The sequence below is a fragment of the Saccharomycodes ludwigii genome, chromosome VI (genome assembly GCF_020623625.1).
Source record: "Saccharomycodes ludwigii strain NBRC 1722 chromosome VI, whole genome shotgun sequence".
NCBI lineage: Eukaryota > Fungi > Ascomycota > Saccharomycetes > Saccharomycodales > Saccharomycodaceae > Saccharomycodes > Saccharomycodes ludwigii.
The window spans coordinates 911480-926065 of record NC_060205.1 but is presented as its reverse complement, the minus strand read 5'-3'; the positions used below and the strand labels follow the sequence as shown (position 1 = coordinate 926065).

Sequence of the window (14586 nt, the reverse complement as noted above, 5' to 3'; positions counted from 1 at the left end):
TTCTTTTTTTCTAAGATAAAAATAAAAGTAAATAGGACAGGTCTAGAAAACATATCACTAATCATGATTAGCACTAGTACTAATTTCACAGGAGATAATAAAGAAGAGGGTGCCGACTCCAGCGTACCTAGTTTTACAATGTCACAACTGGAACAATTGTCCAATACAAATATATTAACTATAAGGCTAGCAAGCAAACAAAATTCAACATCAAGCATTTCAATCATAACTAATACCATTAATAAAATAGCTATTTCATTAAGTAGCACCGTACCCCCTTCATCTTTTTCTCAAATAAACAGTGATATAATTGAAAAATATCAATATTGGCCTCAAGAGAAAAGATTGCACTTTATAAAAGACCAGTCCAATTGTTTAAGTTTTGAAATGGGTGACGTTGAATATAAAAATAACTTTTTAAATGATCCAACTTTGTTATCCACTGTAAACTTTACCAAAATTTATCAGTTTCAGTTCAAAAATTTGCTAGATTTACAAAAAATGAGGGATGATGTTTATAATAAACTAATCCAATATAACGATAAAATATATTATGCCATTTCCTTTAACCCATATGCATTAACACATCCCGGAAATTTGTATATCAGAGGACTACCATTAAATTTAAAGGTACATGACATCCAGCCTATTTTTGCAAATTTCGGCCATGTTTTAAACTTGAAAATTATCCATGATAAGAAATCGGGCCAATCGTTAGGTTATGGGTTTGTTAGTTATTCCTTGGGCAGCGAAGCTGCTGAATGTGTTAAAAAATTAAATGGAAAGTATATGAATGGTTCATTGCTGTTTATTAATTACCATGTTGAGAGAAAAGAAAGAGAAAGATTGCATTTGGATCAACTTAAGGAGGGGAATGACGACACAAAATTCAGAGGTGTTTTCATTGGAAATTTGCCAATAACGAGTACCAATACTATTGTCGATACTTACGATACTACAGCCAACGAAGTTAAAAATTACATAACCCCAATCCAAGTAGTTAAGAGGATAATAGACGTTTTAACAAAAAAAAATATTAAGCAAAAAATCGAGATTGTTTCGTTTTACTTTCCGAAACACAATTCTCAAACAAACATAACATATCATGATACAGAGGAAGACGAAGAATATTCCGTTGATTCAAGTCAACAAGAGGAGGGCGAACTATCCAAAAATGCGGAAACTTGTGATAATCGTGATGAAATCAGTCCCTTAAAGGGCTATGGCTTTATGAAATTTAAAACGCATGCCCAGGCCTTAAAAGTGGTTGAGTTGCTCAATGGGTACGAATGGTTACAACACAAATTGGTAGTTAACAAAGCTATCCAAAATACATCGCCTAGTGCTACAGTTCGTTCGCCACAACCGCCCAGTGCGATCAAAAGTAATTCTAACATATCTATACCTATTAATAATGGTATTGCTAATACTGATATGCATAATGAAAGCAATAACGTTAAAATGGCTTCAACGAGTATTTTCCAAAGTTCACCGCCTATACTGCCGCATCCAACAATACCCTTTCAATATATTAGCACGACACTACCTCAGACACCAGTGCCTAATTTTAGAGGTACTTCACTGCCAGTGTTTATTCCTCGAGCACCATTAGAACAATTAACACCGATCACACTGAGTCCTGGTAATAGTCAGAATAATGATATCACGACCACCACTCCTGTTGCAAATTATAATAATATCAATATCAATACTAATAATACCAATGGTAATGTCAACACTAACAATACTCAACAACCTATTATTTTGCCATTAACTTTGCCTATTCCCACGAGGGATCAACAGGAATCGAATTTGTACATTAAACATTTGCCGTTGGAGTGGACAGATGATGATTTAATTGAATTATATAAAAGATTTGGCGAGATTATAAGCGCCAAAGTTATTACTGTTGGTGGTAGCAAAAAAAATTCGAATGAAGCCGTAACAACGCATCAACAGGATGATGGTGGTGAAGGGGTTAACGCCAATGATACATTAGCGGAAAACACTATGCAGTATTATGAGGAGAATACAAGCAACCACGATAATAACAACGGATTACCCATAGGTGCATCTAAAGGATATGCATTTGTATGTTTCAAAAACCCATTGGATGCAAGTAGAGCCATGCTAGAAACGAACAATTTGAGAGTAGATGATAACCACGTACTGTATGTCTCGTTTGCTGCAAAAAGAACAAATAATAATAGTAACGCTGGTAATGATAATAGTGCTGACAATATTTCTACGACAAGGAGAAGATATTCATCTGCAACGCATACGAATCAGAATGTACATGCCATACCATACTATCAAAGGTATATTGGCAAGAGCAATAGTATAAACGGTATAAATAATATTCATAACAATAGTTATAACCATAACAATAACAATTATGCGTACGGCAATTTTAATCCAAAATTTTTACAAGCGATGTACTATTCACAAACACAAGCGATTCCCACTCCATTACAAATTAACCATCATGTATATCCTACACTTATAACGCCTAGCTCTCCTTCAACTAATTCGATCAGTAGTAGTGTTGGCAGCGATAGCAGTACTAATAGTAGCATTAATACTTCGGCAAGTGGCACCAACAATAATATAAATCATAGGGTTAGCAATGGTATTGCCAACATTAATATAGGGTCATCATCTCCTCCGTTACAGATGCCTTCTTATTTTGTTAATCAATATCCGATTATGCCTAGTACTATTATTAATACACCTATTATGCCAAGTAAGAGTGTTAACGTTAGCAGTAGCGATAATGCCATTGACCCGAAATTGAACTATAATAATAACAGTAGTGCATCTAACAAAAAGAAAGAAGTAAAGTAGTCCTTTTAAAGTTTTAATATTATTGTTATAAAAAAGTTGTACTTTTATCAGTAAATTAATTAAGCATACTTATTACCTGTGTGATTTCTTTTGAATAATCCTGTGCTTGTTGATTAAATTATAACAATGGCTCGAAAAAGGAAAAAAAAAAAAAAAAAAAAAAAAAAAAAACATGTCTTAAGCCCAATACTTGGACTGTTTTAAATAGTAGTTACTTTCAATTTTTGCCTAGTCATATTGCCTAGTCATATTGCTAAAAGTTGACTTTTCTATAAGTCTACGTTTTTTCTTTTACTTAACCTTCCAAATGCAGATTTACAATGTGGGTAAAAAAAAACCTTGGTTCCTAGCAGGATCGAACTGCTGATCCCCGCGTTATTAGCACGGTGCCTTAACCAACTGGGCCAAGGAACCTCGAGATATATTTTTCTATAGTTAATTGGGGGCACTAAAAAGATAGTTTGATACATCTATTTACACACTGACTTTTTCGTTATTATATACCCCTTATTATATATTATTACTAAATCACCTAAAACTGAATTTTCTCTAAATTCAGGTAATAAATGAACAAAGATAAGAACTTTTCAAAGAAAAATTAACTTTTTCTATTTTTTGAACTGTATTGTTTATGTGATGACTTGGACAACGCATAGCTTAGTTTTTTGATGTGCTACTGTCACTTTCGGTACTGTGGTTTTTATAAAAGTACTGTCCTTGATGGTATAATTACTATTAAGCCTAACAGTCTTTGACAACTTTTTCTACGGCAAAAAGGAAAAGAAAATAGTGGTTAATTATTAACAGTTATTAGGATGCGATTGAATTTGACATATAATCTTGGCTATAATGTGCTCTTTATGTAAGGGTATTTTATTTTGTAAGTGACTATTCTGAATAAGAAACTTTATAATATTTCACTCTTTAATGCCATCTGTGTTCAGGGAGCTGATAATAGAATTGAGAGTAAAACAAATATTGTATAAATGGAGCTTAACAACAGAATAACTTTATATGTATAACTGAAAAAAAAGAGGGGAAGAAGGTAATTTAAATAACAATTGATTTGTTGGTTGGTTTACTACCGTTATTTTGCCAATATTACTAACTTCTTTTATACGGATGAGCAAATAGAAGTATATTAGCGAATTGAAATTGAAATAGGGTTTTACATTGTTTTTGCCTTTAAAAAAAGACGATGCTGAAGTGAATAAAGTACAGCTTAGAAACAAAGGATAAAAATAAGAACAAACGGAACATCATTATATTTATATTTACATTTATACCTAAATACTATTACTATTACCTCAATGATAACTATAACCGTTATTATTATTATCATTATTATTGTTGTTGTTATTGTTGTTGTTGTTATTATTATTATTGTTATTATTATTATTATCATTAGTATTGCGGTTATAAATATTACCAGTAGTAGAATCTGCACCGCTATTTGTATTAGCTGTATAGTAATATCTTAAAAAATTATTATTATTATTATTATTATTATTATAATGTTGCTCTTCAATTAATAAGTTATTATTAACATTGTTGGTAGGATTGTTACTAATTTTCCCACCATTAATGCTATTCACAGTTGAAGTATTGATATTAGTATAATACGGGTCCATTATAACATTTCCAGTGCTTGCATTAAGATTATTATTATCACTACTATTATTGTCATTACTATTATTCCTGATATTATTACTCTCATTGCCGCTACTATTACTAAAGGTACCTGTACCATTAGTAATATTATTGTTTAATAAAGCGGTGTAATAAAAATTATTATTATTACTATGATTATGATTATGTTCTATAGCATTACTATTACTATTACTATTACTATTACTATTATTATTACTATCATTATTATCATTATCACTATTATCATTATTAGTGGTGTTATTACCAATATCAATAGTAATATTGTCATGATCATTGTTATTAGAAATAGTACTAATTATACTACCGCCTTGTTTAGAAATAGCACCATTAGTTGTAATGGGTGTGCCTGGTGAAACAATACTATTGTTTCTATAGTCTGATAACATGCTTGACCTTGTAGTGTTGCTAGTAGGTGTACTGCTATTTCCTACAGAAGGATATAATGAAGCAGATGATACCATACTAGACAACATAGAATATTTTCTCAGATTATCAGCTTTAGGGGTATATCCGATAGAGTTTCTTGATAAATTGCTTTGTTTACGAGCATTATTCTTAATTGGATAATTTTTATCTGTGTTATTACCGCTACTACCAGAGGTAGGATGCGAACAACCATTATTTTGTAAACTTATTAATTCTTGTTTAATATGTTGTAATTGAGTAATATTGTGTTCCAACTGATTGTTGCCATAAGGTGCGGGATTATTATCATTATTATCCTTATTAGTATAAGTATTACCATGACAAATGTAATTACTAAAACTTTCTAATACTTCTGTGATAGATAGCATACATTTTTGTAATATAAAACTGTGTCTCATATAAATATCTTTTAAATATTCTCCATCATTCTGTAACTGATGGTGTTCATAGTCATTGCTATTAGCATCATCAAGGATATTATCATTGTAATCAGTTTCAGTGTAGATATTACTGCCATTATGCTGCTTGTCTTGGTCGGTTCCAATATTAGTAATATTTGGCGGTATAGTTGATGTGATTACTGGATTACTTATTAAATTCATGTTGGTACCTGAAGCATGGCCTATTAACTCGGGAGCAGATATGGCTCTTTGTTTGGACATTGCTACAATAGCAGAATTTTGTATCCCGACAGAATACGAAGTATGCCTAGAGGGCAAAGTAGTTAACGAGGATGCGGTACTGTTGATTGGTATATTTGTATTAGTTAGATTTGTTGATGCCATAGGTGTAGTGCTAGTATTAGTATTTGTGGGGAAATAGCTTACGCTTAAAGGGGATAGAACATTTTTCCTTCTATGATTTGAAGATTTTCTTTGAATTTTATTCAATTCGGAGAAAGTAGAATCTCTGTAAAAGGAGCCTGTACTATGAACAAAAAACCATACCACGTTATTATTATTATTATTATTATTATTATTATTATTATTATTATTATTATTGTTATTATTGTTATTATTATTTCCTATTATAGGATTGACAACATTGATATTATTGTTGGAACGACCATTAGTTATATTATTATTATTATTATTATTCTCAGATTGTTGTTGCTTGTTTATTTTATGGAAACCATACATGTGCAATTGTCTAACAAAACTACTAATTTTACCATGTTTGAAAAACTTTCTTAAGACTCTATACTCGAATTCTCTCGAGTATGGTTTTAATTGGAAAATATATGGATCATCACCTGTCCATGATATTAAATCGTTCAAAGAACAATCATTTAAAATTTGGTACAATAAATGGACAAAGGTTTTGGATTGCATTTAATTATGGATTGTTGATATTTTACAGTTTGGGGGGGATGATTATTAGATTTTGAAATTATTGGGATATTATTATGGTGAAAAGTAGTTTTTTTTGTATTAATGGGGGTTCTAATTTATTATTTGTCGAGAAAAGGTGAAAAAAGAAAAAGGATATTATTATTATTATTATTATTATTATTATTATTTATTTATTTATTTCATTTATTTATTTATTATTACGTAGATATTATTATTATTATTATTATTGGTATTATTATTGGTATTGGTATTATTAACTGCTGGTATTATTGAATAGTTTTTATGTATGAAATAAATTTATTAAAATATCTTATCACATAAACAATTCAAATTTATATTAAAAGGGAATTTAAATAGAAAATTTGTATTATTTAATGAAGTTTCATTCAGGCACTTTAAAAATAGCATAGACACAGACGGACCACAGGCAGACCACAGACAGACCACAGACAGACCACAGACAGACCACAGACAGTCCCATACACACACACCCACCCACACCCACACCTTTCACAATTCCCTAACAATTCCAAATATTTCCGATATAACAACAACAATTTGTCTATTTCCTGTCTTTATATTTTTTTGTCGGGATTTCATAACGCAGATTATTTACTTATTTATTTCTTTATACGGCCGTCTATCGTATAAATTACGGCTTTCTTATAATTTCAATCCAAACAAGTCCGATATATATATATACACACCCCCCCCCTCACATTCCAGGATAAACGGACATCACATATCAATCCAATCCTCGGTATTCTTTCTTGTCTTGCTTTTTTACTACAAAAAATAATCAAATCTTTCATCAATTTGCTTTCTTATTTAAAAAACTTATACACCATACAAATAAAAAATAATCAAACTAATACATACACCAACTCATACAACAAAGAACAAATAATGTCTCCAGTTTTACATAAATTCCCAACGGTTTCTGAATTAACCAAAAATTTTATTAATCAATTAATTATTGTACAAAATAAAGCTATTGAGGAAAGGGGTAAATTTATTATTGGTTTAAGTGGTGGCTCAATTATTAATGTATTACATGCATTAGTCCAACCTGAATTCCATGGTCTAATTCATTGGAGTAAGTGGCTAATTTTTTTTTGTGATGAGAGATTAGTTCCATTAGATGATTTAACCAATTCTACTTATGCTCAATTTAAAGAAAAAGTATTAGACAATTTAAAAACAGAAGAAGGTCCTGTTGTTTACACTATTAATGAAAACTTAATAAGTTTTCAAGAATATGATAAAATTGCTCAGGAATATGAAACTTTGATTGTGGACAATGTCATTAATAACAACAAATTCACTGGAGCACATGGCAAATTTGATTTGTTGTTGTTAGGTTGTGGTCCAGATGGTCACACTTGTTCTATCTTTCCTGGGGAAACCCATAAATATTTGATTGATAACAAAGATGACAAATATGTATTGTATTGTCATGATTCTCCAAAACCCCCTCCAAATAGAATCACTATGACTTTTAAAACCTTAGGCAGCACCCACCATATTTGGTTTATTGCTATGGGAAGTAGTAAAGTTGATATTCTTAAAGATATTTTTATATCAAAAAATACAAATTTGCCCTGTGTTAAAGTTAACCAATCTTTTAATAATATTGTGGAATGGTTTGTTGATGAAAGCAGTGTGAAAGGATTACCCTTATAAAAGGGAAAAAAAAAAAAAAAAAAAAAGATAAATAAATAAATATAAAAAATAGTTTTATATAAAGAAGAAAATAATAAATCTGTTATTATTATCTATTATGAATAAATTTAATTCAACAAATATCAAACAAGTAAACAGAAAATATATATGTGTCATTCTGGTTTTTGATAGCATATACTTTTTACCATTGAATATTATTAACTATCTATCAAATATATTTAAAAGTTAATTAATTAATTTATTAGTTACAGAAAATTTTAATATGTGTCTTTGGTTTATACAATGCAGATATCGGACCAGAAAAGTAGAGGAAAAAAAAAAAAAAAAAAAAAAAAAAAACTTTTCGCATTATATTTATCATCAATACGTCTTTAAAATGTAAAATTATATTATACCAATTAATAATAACTACACATCAATACTTCCTAATATTTTCCATCCATCAACTGGTCCAACACATTTAACCACCATGAAACTACCTGGATAATTCCAGCCATATGAACCAAAAATGAAGTCATTGTCACTACCAGAATGCAATATTTCTCCAGTATTTATGTTAATCTCAATATCTAATGCATCTTGCAATCTTTGATATATATTTAGTAACAATGCTTTGGAAACGGGATACATATCACTGTAAACTAAGGACAAATGGGGTTGATAGTTTTCAATGACCCAATCACTATTTGTTTCCATATTATTTTCACCATTTGTTTGCTCCTTTTCTAAATACATTTCTCGGATGATCTGCACTATACTAAACAAGTACTTATTTTTAATACAATCCATTCTGATTTTTTGGAAATATTTGCTTCCTACAGATATTTTATCAAATTCAATAAAATTTATACTTTCTATATTATCTCTATCTATGCCTGCATTATCATCGGTAGTGTTCATATTGGTACCATCTTCAGACCTAAATTTGCCCTTAATTGAATTAAATGCTATATAACTTGTGTTTAAAATATCGTTTACTTTACTTTCATCCAAATTGGACGTTATAGTAATGTGTGGTATTAATAATTTTGGTGCATCAGGGAATAACGTTTGTAATGACAACATTACGGTTTTCAATTGCTGGTATAACTTACTATTTCTTCTAGGGGTATACCATAACGCTACTGCCATTTTAACTTATCTATATTTCTTTCTCTCTCTCTCTCTCTATATATATATAATGGTATTAAAAGTTTTTTATATGTTGTTTCCTTGAAATAAATATAAAATTAGAATAAAAAAAAAAATTTTTTTTTCTTATTTTCTTTTCCCCCTTTCGGATATAAACTGATTTTACATTTTCAAATAGATAATTTCGTATTAGATGACAATCCAATTTCCACTTTTCATTTTTCATTTTTTAATTTCAATTACAAAAGAAAAAAATACCCCATCAATTTTTTTAAGCTTTATCGTTAATTATTTACCATAGCAAAAACTAACCAAAAAAAAAAAAACAAATAGAACACAAACAATAATTAAATACATACAAGACTGAATGCCAACTTGTAAAACCTGTCACAATACCAACTTTGTCAGAGATATATCAAATGCAAATAACGATTTAGTTTGTACACAATGTGGTGTGGTTTGTGAAGACAACCCAATAGTGTCAGAAGTCACATTTGGTGAAAGTAGTTCTGGTGCAGCAGTAGTACATGGCAGTTTTTTAAGTGCCGATCAAAGCCATGGAGGTGGTATCTTAGAAAGTAGAGAACAAACTTTAAATAATGCAAGGAGAAAATTAAGAGCAGTTTCGTTTGCCTTGAAAATCCCAGAATATATAACAGATGCTGCGTTCCAGTGGTATAAATTATGCCTAACAAATAATTTTGTACAAGGTAGAAAATCTCAAAACGTGATCAGTGCGTGTCTCTATGTTGCTTGTAGAAAAGAGAAAACGCATCACATGCTAATTGATTTCAGTTCTCGATTGCAAGTTTCTGTTTACTCTATTGGTGCCACTTTTTTGAAAATGTGCAAACAACTACATATTACAGACTTACCATTAGCTGATCCAAGTTTGTACATCCAACATTTTGCTGAAAAGTTGGATTTAAGAGAGAAAAAAAACAAGGTCATTAGAGATGCTGTGCAGCTGGCCTCAAGAATGAGCAAAGATTGGATGTACGAAGGTAGAAGACCAGCTGGTATTGCAGGCGCTTGTTTATTGTTGGCCTGTAGAATGAATAACCTGAGAAGGACACATTCAGAAATAGTTGCTGTAAGCCATGTTGGGGAAGATACGTTACAAACAAGATTGAATGAATTCAAACAATTGAAATCGGCTTCTTTATCGGTCAAGGACTTTAGAGATGAAAACGAAAATTCAGATTTACTACAAGATAAGGGAGAACTACCTCCGAGTCTAAAGAAAAATAGAGTGAAGGCCGCTGAGTTCAAAAAAAAGTTGAGGGAGAAAAAAATTATAGAAACTGATGCTAAACTTTTAAAAAAAGATCCTATTTTATCACAAGTTCTAACTGAACAAGAATTGAGTAGTAAAGAAATACTATACTATTTAGATAAATTGTCCAAACAGAAAAAGGAAATAATCGAGAGATTAAAGCAGAAGCATGGGATAGATGGCAATGAAGAAACAAAAAAAGGGGAAGGTGCTGGGGAACTCACAGATTTGCATGGGGAAATATTAGACGATGAAAATGAAAACGACATAAAGAATAAAGAAGATCCTCTAAGACCCAAAAATCTCCATTTGTTACCAACTACCGATGCTTTATTAACAAAAGTGTCTGATGAACCAATAGATTTACAAGATGTTGATGATGACGAGTTAGATGAACTTCTCTTGGATGAGCAGGCCTCCAAATTGAAGGAACGGATATGGCTAGGCCTCAATGGAGACTACTTGTTAGAACAGGAAAGTAAACGGTTGAAACAGGAGGCTGATTTATTGAGTGGTAATATAACCAACAGCAAAGTAAGAAAGAGAAACGGTGGACGTAAGAAGCAAAAGTCAACTGTTACTGCAATTAAAGAACTAACTACTGGGTTAAACCAAAGTGGGTTACAACAATTATTAAGTGGTGGGAAAATTACTGCAAGTGGTGAGATTGTTGAGAATGTTGACGTTACAATTGGTGACAATATTAAAAATGAGAAGAATACTGCAGCGGAAAGTGTTAAAACTATGTTGCAAGGAAATTCAACATTTTCCAAAAAAATTAATTATGATGCTATCGATGGGTTATTTGGCAATTAGGTTATGCCTAATATTATTATATAATATTTTCTTTTATGTTTATGGATATTAACTTTTTATATTATTGTATATTTCATGATAATTATATTTGTTAATATGTTTTTTTTTTTTTTTATTTTTTTTGTTACTCATTTTAAAAAAAATAAAAAAAAGGCTCGAAATACACGTTTCTTTTTTTTTTTTTTTTTTTCTTTTGCTTATTTTTAATGATTTTACATCAAAAAAAAAAAAAAAAAATTAAAATTCTATTATTATGGTTCTTTCTTTTTATTTGGTTTGATTTCTTCATAAACAGTTTTTTTCCCCCCACATATAGTTTTACTATAATATATACATATATATGTATTAAATAACCCTTGTCTCTAAATCATCTGGTAATTTAAGTGTTAGAAAGACGGAAAAACAACAACAACGAAAAGATGGCAAGAAAAAGCAGAGCTGCTATTCTACCTACAAATATCATCTTACTACAGAATTTGGTAAAGAGAGATCCAGAATCTTATAAGGAAGAATTTTTACAGCAATATACTCATTATACTTCATTGCGTGATATATTCTTATTGGAGGTGGAGTACTCCACAAATGCCGTTGATATAGCCATTACTGATAATTCTAATAATTTGAGTTCCAATTCTAATTCTGAAACTGTTTCTCAGTTTGTTGAATTAATAGGGTTTCTCAGTAGTGTATGTCAATGCTATCCAAAAGAAGCGAGTAATTTCCCAGTGGAATTAAAACAGTTATTATTGGAGCATCATCAAATTTTACCCTTTGAAATCAAAGAAAAATGTATTCAGTGCTTGACTATGATGAGAAACAAGAATTTTATTACTCCAGATTTCCTTATCCAAGTATTCTTCCCGTTGTTAGTGTCTACGAATGGTAACATTAGTAGTGCTTCTGCCTCTGACAGTGCTAGTAGCATTGCGAACAGCCATTCCAAATTGATTAGGGAAATGATTTACAAAAACTTGGTGCAATTGTTGAAGAATTGTAATGTACATAAGAAGAACCAGAAATTGAATAAGACGACACAAGCCATGTGTTTCAATTTGTTGGAAACCAGCAGCAACGATACCAGTAACAGTGGTATTTGGGCATGTAGATTAACTCGGGAATTGTGGAAGCGTGGTATTTGGGATGATTCAAGAACAGTAGAAATCATGACTATGGCGTCTTTGAATGAACATGATGTCAAAATTGTCATGAGTGGTGTTTTATTTTTTCTTGATGCCGATAAAGAAAGAGATGCTACCAATAATGAAGATGAAAATGGCGATGATAGTGACAGCGAAAATTTAGAAGCTTTGAAGCATAGACTAAATATTAATAAGAAGACGGGGAAAAGAGCTAAGAAACTAACACAAGCCGTTAAAACCATGAAAAAGAAATCAAGAAATATGGGGACAAATAAGTATGCACAGTATCTAAATTTCAGTGCCCTTCATTTATTGAGAGATCCTCAAGGGTTTGCAGAAATGTTGTTTAAGAAAACTTTGTTGAGTCACAACCAAAATAAATTTAAATTGGAGCAGAAAATATCTATTTTACAATTATTAAGTAGATTGATAGGTACACATAAACTAATGGTATTAAATATATACACTTATTTTTTGAAATATTTAACGCCTAAACAATTGAATGTTACATTGATAATGGCGGCAGCAGCACAGTCATGTCATGATATGGTTCCACCAGAAAACATTCATGTAATGGTTAGAAAGATAGCAGATGAGTTTGTTAGTGAAGGTGTTTCTAGTGAAGTTGCCTCTGCTGGTTTAAATACTATTAGGGAAATATGTTCGAGAGCGCCTTTATCCATTTTAAATAGTGATAGCGACAATGAGTCTGCTTTGTTACAAGACTTGACAGAGTATAAAGGCAGTAAGAGCAAAGCAGTTGCCATGGCTGCTAAGTCCTTAATTTCGTTATATAGAGAGATTGCGCCCGAATTGTTAAAGAGAAAAGATAGAGGGAAAGTTATTAGTATGGAATTGCAAGAAGAAAAAAAGAGAAATAAGAATAATAAGAAGAAAGATAGTGACGGTACTAACGACAATGATGATGGTGATAATAAACAAATGAAGAAGAAAAATATGCCACAATTTGGTATTGAATTGGGTACAGTAAATAAAATCGAAGGTTTAGAGTTATTGGCCAAATGGCAGAATGAGAACACTAATGATGTACAACAAGAAGTTGAAAATGATGATTCTAACTGGGAAGTCGTTGAAAATGATTCTATTGATAGTTCGGATGATGATGATGAAGATGGATGGATCAATGTCGATGCTGATCAAGAAGAAATTGAAATAGAAATGAGTGAAGAGGAAGGGAGCGAAAAAGGAGAGAAAAAGGAGGAAAGCATCAATGATCTAGTCTCTACACGTATATTAACACCAGCTGATTTTGCCAAATTACAAGAATTGAAAACAGAACAAGGTATACGTAAAATAATGGGTATGAATAGAGAAAATGAAGATGAGGTTGATAGCACTGCTTTAGTGGGACCAGTTAAATACAAACAATTGAGAGAAGAAAAATTGGCTAAAGTTATGGAAGGTAGAGAAGGTAGAGAGAAATATGGATCGAGAAAGGGGAAAAGAGAAAACCAACGCTCTACAACTAATAGAGAGAAAGAGCGTAAAAAGAATTTTGTTATGATGATCCATAAGAGATCTGTGCAGGGGAAAAGAAAAATGTCTTTGAGAGATCGCCAGAAGGTGTTGAAGGCACATATTACTAAACAGAAGAAAAAAGGGCATTGAGAGATTATTACTACTGTTTATTAATTTTTGATTTATTTTGATTTATTTTATTTTGATTTATTTTATTTTATTTATTTTCAATAAGTTTTGTATAATAATAATAATAATAATAATAATAAGAGAAAGAACTTCCAAAGGTTTTTATAGTTATTTATTCTTATTAAAGGAAAGAAAGGGTTTGATTCGGATAACGTATTGAAAGAAGTGTATGATTTCTGTCTGTCTGTCTGTCTGTTTACATGTTTCTCCGGCCATCCGGGATACCCCTTTTATGGAAGTGCAGAGTGATCTTACCGCGTTCTTTTTTTTTTTATTTTTTTTTATTTTATTTTATTTTATTTCCTTTTCCAATTCATAAAAATGATTTTTAGCCTGATTAAAAATGGGGTTAAATGGAAATTCACCTCGTCTTTATCTTTTCCCCCCCACCCGGCCAGTCATTTAATTAGATCTGCGTGATTGGTGAGATCCACAACCATCGTCACATTCCTCGGCTATAATTAATCACTTTTATTCTCTGGTAAAAGAAAATCATTATTACCAACCTTTAACTTTCTTTCCATTTTATATCAATGAGAAATTAAATATCAGCATAAAACAAGGACAATTATAACTAACA

At 30.8% G+C, this 14586-nt stretch overlaps 6 protein-coding genes and 1 non-coding gene across 7 annotated transcripts; 4 read left to right on the top strand and 3 right to left on the bottom strand.

Annotated features, from left to right (window-relative positions):
• Positions 1-63: 63 nt before the first annotated feature.
• RIE1 (Rie1p) lies at positions 64-2844 on the top strand (the record flags this gene model as incomplete). The annotated part of the gene is made up of 1 exon (XM_046079673.1): positions 64-2844. The coding sequence occupies one exon, from the start codon at positions 64-66 to the stop codon at positions 2842-2844; it is 2781 nt and encodes a 926-aa protein (XP_045933302.1).
• A 340-nt stretch (positions 2845-3184) lies between these two features.
• On the bottom strand, positions 3185-3258 carry SCDLUD_004810. The gene has a single exon. It is a non-coding gene; the product is annotated as a tRNA-Ile (tRNA).
• An 893-nt stretch (positions 3259-4151) lies between these two features.
• On the bottom strand, positions 4152-6272 carry MGA1 (Mga1p; the record flags this gene model as incomplete). The annotated part of the gene is made up of 1 exon (XM_046079672.1): positions 4152-6272. One exon carries the CDS (start codon positions 6270-6272, stop codon positions 4152-4154), a length of 2121 nt encoding a protein of 706 aa, XP_045933301.1.
• Positions 6273-7199: 927 nt separating this feature from the next.
• On the top strand, positions 7200-7976 carry SCDLUD_004808 (6-phosphogluconolactonase; the record flags this gene model as incomplete). The annotated part of the gene is made up of 1 exon (XM_046079671.1): positions 7200-7976. The coding sequence occupies one exon, from the start codon at positions 7200-7202 to the stop codon at positions 7974-7976; it is 777 nt and encodes a 258-aa protein (XP_045933300.1).
• Positions 7977-8384: 408 nt separating this feature from the next.
• On the bottom strand, positions 8385-9107 carry CPD1 (2',3'-cyclic-nucleotide 3'-phosphodiesterase; the record flags this gene model as incomplete). The annotated part of the gene is made up of 1 exon (XM_046079670.1): positions 8385-9107. The coding sequence occupies one exon, from the start codon at positions 9105-9107 to the stop codon at positions 8385-8387; it is 723 nt and encodes a 240-aa protein (XP_045933299.1).
• A 367-nt stretch (positions 9108-9474) lies between these two features.
• On the top strand, positions 9475-11199 carry BRF1 (transcription factor TFIIIB subunit BRF1; the record flags this gene model as incomplete). The annotated part of the gene is made up of 1 exon (XM_046079669.1): positions 9475-11199. One exon carries the CDS (start codon positions 9475-9477, stop codon positions 11197-11199), a length of 1725 nt encoding a protein of 574 aa, XP_045933298.1.
• Positions 11200-11618: 419 nt separating this feature from the next.
• Positions 11619-13967, top strand: SDA1 (Sda1p; the record flags this gene model as incomplete). The annotated part of the gene is made up of 1 exon (XM_046079668.1): positions 11619-13967. The coding sequence occupies one exon, from the start codon at positions 11619-11621 to the stop codon at positions 13965-13967; it is 2349 nt and encodes a 782-aa protein (XP_045933297.1).
• Between the last annotated feature and the right edge of the window lie 619 nt (positions 13968-14586).